Source organism: Parasteatoda tepidariorum, unplaced genomic scaffold, assembly GCF_043381705.1.
Source record: "Parasteatoda tepidariorum isolate YZ-2023 unplaced genomic scaffold, CAS_Ptep_4.0 HiC_scaffold_2614, whole genome shotgun sequence".
NCBI classification, from domain to species: Eukaryota; Metazoa; Arthropoda; class Arachnida; order Araneae; family Theridiidae; genus Parasteatoda; species Parasteatoda tepidariorum.
This window is the reverse complement of record NW_027261581.1, coordinates 968-7,563: the sequence shown is the minus strand read 5'-3', so window position 1 is coordinate 7,563 and position 6,596 is coordinate 968. Positions and strand designations below refer to the sequence as shown.

The 6,596-nt window shown below is 29.0% G+C and overlaps 1 protein-coding gene across 1 annotated transcript; it reads left to right on the top strand.

Annotated features, from left to right (window-relative positions):
- Positions 1 to 590: 590 nt before the first annotated feature.
- On the top strand, positions 591 to 6,082 carry LOC122273138 (alpha-aspartyl dipeptidase-like; the record flags this gene model as incomplete). Its single annotated transcript, XM_043057201.2, has 4 exons — positions 591 to 675; positions 2,388 to 2,467; positions 5,648 to 5,821; positions 5,969 to 6,082. Coding segments are annotated over 4 exons (438 nt in total), but the record flags the coding sequence as incomplete, so codon positions are not given.
- Between the last annotated feature and the right edge of the window lie 514 nt (positions 6,083 to 6,596).

The window sequence follows — 6,596 nt, the reverse complement described above, 5'->3', positions numbered from 1 at the left end:
GTGATCCTGAGACTGTAGCTGTAACCCAAATGGAAGCCTTCAATGCAATAAATGTCATATGAAATTTTTTTACAAACCATGAGGGAGCTGAGGAACAATTCGAGAAGTTACAAAATCTAGAAAACATTGTTCAAAAAATGAATCCAAACACGAGACAGGCCTGCATAAATGATTATTTTAAATAAGGTAAGATGTAAATGTATGTATGTACACTTTGAGGAAATTTGTAAACAGCTTTATTTTAAATTAAAAAAATTTCTAAAAATCTAACTTTCTTTAATTCTTTACTAATTCTGTTAAAATTTATTGACTTAAATATTTAATTTATGGCCGATCGTTTTACCATTTTTAAAAAGTTATAATGTGTACTATTTACGTGCTTAGCTACGAACTGCTAATGAATCGGTTAAAAGGTCACCCCGCTTGTAAGGTCACTTTTTCAATGTCCCTTAGGGTGACCTTATATCGAGTTCCGGCTGTATATTCATATTTAATAGAAAAAGAATAAGTTAAATAGTATTTGTTTAATTTGTACTATAATAATAGTTGTTATAAACTAAGAAATCAATTTTTTTTAAAATTCCATTTCTATTTTATTAGGGTTTCAAGTTGAAAGCATTCATAACAAACCAGACCCAGGTTTAGCAATCAGTGAATGTGATGGGATCTTTGTTGGTTAGTAAAATTTTGTTTTTACAAAATGAAGAAGCAAATTTAAATTTCTTTAGTTAGAAAATTATTAGTTAATTTTTTTGAACAAAAAAATATTGAAGGCTCTTTAGTTACAAAAAGAGGAAAGTTGTCAGAATCATACCTCTAACTGAAGAAATACTGTACTGAGAACCCACTAGAGGATAAATAAGGAATCTTTTTTCGCATGGAGATTCAAACTGAGAAACATGTTGTTGCATACTTGCATTAAGTTTTTATTTAAGTTAATTGGTTTTATATATTTTCTGTGCAATTTTTAAACATCTGTGAACGGACATCACAGAAGCTCTGTAAAATACTGAAGAGACTTAATGGGACTTAACTTAAATACTTAACGAGATTATTAAGTGTTAAAAAAATATTAAGTGTTTGCAAAGATTTTAGATCCTTGCAAATGTAATTTCAATTTTTATTTTGCAACATCCACAAAGAATTGTAATCAGTAAGAGGAGAGATGTAGCGGCTAAGATATTAAGTTGCATATTTATATGAGAAAAAACTAATCTACTCCAATACCTTCATCTTTTTCTGCTTTGTAGACAGCTCCCCCCGGATCACTATGCAATCTGAAAACAACTTCCAGAACTTGCATTGTTTTGTAAGCTCATTCGTGTTGTTCACCTGGAAGTTAATTTATAAGTATGCGATGAATAAATTGTTGTAAAAATAACTCATTAATTGGTTGTGTAGGGAATAAAAAACACTTTTTGTAGGGAATAAAAAACACTTTATTGTGAGGATCACTTCACAAACATACTATATTTATGTTTTATAAAACACATAACTATCAGGGCTGTAACTACACTGCTTCCGGGCTCCGACAGTCTAGGGGGAATATAAAGGAACCCCATATAAAGGAACCACATCATATTTTTTCAAAATTAAGTTTCTCTTTTTTTAATAGGAAAGAAAATATGTGAAGATAGAATTGTAGAAAAACTTTCTTTTTATAATTGCACATCTACTTTTTCATAAAGGAAAGGGTAAAAAAACTATGACAATACTTTTTCCGAGAATTATATCCCTCGCTCAAAAGAACAAAAATGCTTCGCAGTGGGGGGAAGGGCTACAACTGCATGTAGTTGATTGTTAACACATTCTGTTTATTGCACTTCTATCTAATGTGGTTGTTTCATCTACTATTTAGTTAGACCATGTGGCGCGCCACCCAAGAAGGTAGAGGGTGCAACCCCCCCCCCCACACACACACACACGCAAAAATTTAAGGGAGGGGGCACTGTATTGGTGAGGGGGCACAGTCAAGTATAATTCGTAAAATAAATACCTAAATACCACACTTTTTTACTAAAAATCGAACATACTTACCAACAAACTTGCAAGTCTGTAACTTGCACATCACATTCATTCAAGCTTGAGAATATCAATAAAAATTAGAGAGAGAAAAATTCTTTTAAACTGAATCATGCTATCATTATTTTTTCAAAATGTAGTGAAAATGTTTTTTTAAAAAACTTGCTAAGAAATTAAAAATATTTTATTACTGAAACATTAACAAAAAATTATCTAATATTTAAATAACATGTGTTATTGGAACAATATTTTGTAGAATTATAATCTTCTTATTAAATAACTGATTTGCCTTAAAATTGTTTTCACGTAAAACTCAAGCCTTTTGAACTACTTGAAGCCTGATTAAACAATTTTGCAATTTATAGGTGGTGGGAATACTTTTTTGTTGTTGAAAACTTTGTATGAAAAGGATTTGATCGAACCCATTAGGACAGCTGTTTTCAAAGTATAGTCTTCTTAGTTTTAAAATTGTTCTTTATAATATTTTAAGAGTGTCTTTTTAATGATGATTGTTCAATTGCAGGGATGGGAACTGCTCCTCTTTCTTTAATGATTTCATAAAGTGGTAGAGATTTAGAAACTGAGAATCATAGAATTTTAGATAAATCAGCTGACACCTTGAAAGACTCTCCCTGATATAATTGTAACCCTGATGCTCACCCTGTGGTGTTTTATATGAGCTTTTGAATTGTTCATACATAATAGTATGCAAAATAATTTAAAATCAAATTTGTTGATCCAAGAATTTTTTTTATTGAAACATAAATTTTACTACCATCCAGAAAAATATAACCCATAAAGTGGAGCAAGTTAATATCCCTGCTGTTGCTATACAAAACATCTACTGCCAACTAACTGGTTTATCTGCTCCATCTGGATGAGATAAAATTTTGTACTTATGTTGCCCCATTTTGTCTTGAAAAAAAATGGTGCGAGAAATTTATCAACATGACCCATTGGTATGTGACTTGAAATAGTTATACCTCGTTACCATAGTCACCTCCACAGATCCAGGCGAATGGCTGGGAGAGTTCTTACTTTAGACTAACTATACAAGTATTAAAGGGTAGTTATGTTTGATTGCAAATACAAAAGAATTGAGTTTTTTAACAAGAAGTATCATCATCTATGGGCATCAAAAATGCTATATAAAAATGAGAAAGGAAAAATTTCCCAAAATATAAGAATAAAGAATCAAAAACTGTTCTTGTGTTGTCTCATTTTGTTTTGAAGAGAAAAAAAGGTACAATGATCTATATACATATAAAAAAAAAAACACTGCTAAAAATACATAAAAATAAAAGCTGCCATATAAGTAAAATAGAAAAAAAAAGTATCTTAATATGAAGGGGAGAAACATCAATAATAAGTTAGTTGAGTAGATTCAGCTTTGAACATATTACATAAGATTTCATTAGAAAATAGTGTTAATTTTTCAGGCAAAATAAATTTTTTCAAAATTAATTTGTAGTTTCTTTTTTATTCATCAACATATAATGTATTGAAGGGCTTATTGGAAAAACCTGCCAAGTAAAAAAAAAATCATAATTTGAGAAAATATACATTATATTCATTTTCATTGAAAACCACTTAGTTTAAAGACTTAATTTTATACTGATACATGTCATTATATGTTGATAGACAAAACTAAAATTTCCCTGAACATGGAAATTAAAGTTAATCCAAAATGTCAAAAATTTTATTCTCTGCAAGTTCTTTATATACAGGGTATCCGCACACCTGGAAAGTCATGATTTTCGTTATTGAACAAAATTTGTCCTGATTTAATTTTTTTTTTAATTCATAGAAAGTCATGGAATTAGGTCGGCGAAAAATCTAATTTTTAAAGTGGAGTTTACCCTCCCCTCATTTCGTGGTGTTCTGAATATCTGAATTTGTAACAAAATCTCTGCTACAGTCATATTTTATTAAAATATAAAATGTTTTTATCATGTTCTTTAAAAATTATAGTGTTCTTTAAAAAAATGAAAGAAAAAACATCATTTTTAGAGCGAAATATATTATAAACTTCTGTGATTCAGAATTTTTATTGTTATTTATTTATTTTTATTTTATCAGTTTAAAATTCTAGCTGAAGCAAGTCAGTCATTGGCGAATTTTTCTTATTCCGAAATAAGAACAGAAAAATCAGGAGTATTTCTTTCCTTTCCGATGAACAAGAAAAGTATCTTTAGAATATAATTCTGCAGAAAGAAAAGAGAGAAAAAATATTTGCTTTTGTGTTTATTTCAGCAATTTTATTGCATTAACTCTTTCTTTACTCTGTTTTATAAATTTAAAATCTATAAATATAAAGATCTATAAATGTATATATATATACTATAAATATAACAATTTTGGTTGTACCTATAATTTCAATTAACGTTATTATAATGCTTTTTTTAATTTACTATTGTGTTATTTTTGGAGAAAATAGTAACTATGTTAAGTCATGAAAAATTCTTGGAGTTAATCATGAATTTGAAAATCTAAAATGTAGTAAATACCCTGTGTGTTTACCAAAAATTACTGTAATACTTTAGGTTACATTCCAGTCGATGCCAGTGTCACGGACAAGGTTGACTTTTCTTGGTGGTCGACTTTTTAAGAAAATCTTCGAACTTTTCCATTATGCCGGCTCTAGCTACTAAGTTTCGTCGGCGTTTCCACCTAAAGAAATATATATAATTTTTTTACAAATTCTGTTGAATATACTAGTGTCTGGTGACTTGGCATTATCGACTTTATGGCCTGTGCCAGCAAAATAGAAAAGGACAATCTTGTTGCATGCACACCTGGAAGTAAAGTCTGGGTCAAACACTGATGTGGGCTTCTAGTTCATGCACACTGGTTGGAATTAAATATATAATTACAGTGTTCTCCCTAAGCGATTTTTGATGAGCGGCCCATCCTGTTTGCCCTTTGATCCCAATAAATGTGCTCTCTTTGCCTTTTTTCTAAAAATAAACCACTATCCCTTAAAAACAATGGCTTTTTATTCATGTTCCATTTTGAAAAAAATTAATTCACTGTTAAAATAATAATTACATGCTAGTAAAATTATCTGAATTTATAGGTTTAGTTCTAAATGTTATTACAAATATTTACTTTGTTAGGATTATTCTCAACTGGACATATATTTTCAAGGGAGGATATTAATTTATTTAATTAATAATTTAAACTTTAGCTTTATTTAATTAATAATTAAACTCAATTAATAATTTTTTGTTAGTTTATTCTTTTAAAAAGAAAAAATGCAGAGATTGCCTTTTAGCATGCCTTTAATTATTTTTTTATACTCCAAATTTGTCTCTTATTTTGATAATGAGAGAGAATTACTTTTTGAAATACACACATGAAATAGTATAAGAGAGTAGTTTAAAAATTCTTGAGGATAAAATTTAGTTATTACATAATATACATATTGATCAATTTTTGCGACTTTAAATACCTTTTTCCGGAGATTAAGCTCCCTGCCCTTTTTTATTCTTTGAGAGAACTCTGTAATTACTATTACAAATATGTCTCTGATTATTAAATTAAATTTTTATTATTATTGTCACTTCATTTATTTCTAAATCAGCTACATTGTAAAAAAATAGAATAACTTGTTCCTCATTTTTAGAAAGGTATTCCCTACATTGGTTCTAGTGCTGGTACAAATGTTGCAACAAGAAGTATTAGTACAACCAATGACATGCCCATCTGTTTTCCACCAACTTTAGAAGCATTGAAATTAGTACCATTTAATATTAACCCTCATTACATAGAGGCTGATCCTAACAGTAAACATATGGGGGTGAGTTCCCTTTATTTTATTTCCAATCAGATTTTTAACTATTTTTTCTGTGCAAGAGCATCACATTTTATACCTTGAAATACAATAACTTTAATTTGCAAATAAAGCATATTTATTTCACTTTAATCCTGCTTTTCCGTTTCTTAGGAGACTAGAGAAGATAGAATAAAAGAATACCTTAATGAACCTGGATCAGCACCTGTTTTGGTAATTTTTCTTCTTCATTTTTTTAAGGTATTTTCTTAAGCTGAGATGGCTAAGCCACCTCACCACTACCTATATTCTCCATTCCTATAATCCCCATGGTAGAATCGCAGCAGCACGGCAACATTGTCACAGATCGTTACAGAGTTCTTGCTGAAAGAATTTAACTTTAGAAAGTAAAAAACTTTGGGGTTTTTTTCTGCAAAAACTTGCAAAATTTTTTTTCTTCTCCAATATTATATTTAAAAGATGTCTTTTTCGCTCATTGGAGGAAAAAGAAATGTTCTTATTTAAGAAGAATGAAAAATAAAGAATATTGAAGCAAAAAATTTCTTTTCTGCAGAAATGTTTGAAAGATTTTTTTCCCTCCACAATTATAGTCAAGAGGTACCTTTTTCATGCCATGAGAGGAGAAGAAATGCTTGGATTTTTTTTTTATTCCTTTTTTAGAAAAATTTTTAAAAAATTTGGTTTTCTTTTCTTTTATTGATTTTACGATTTTTTATTGTTATTTTTTTATGTGATGATGTTTTACGAAATGCAGAAAAAGAAATAATTAGTGTGTTTTCCT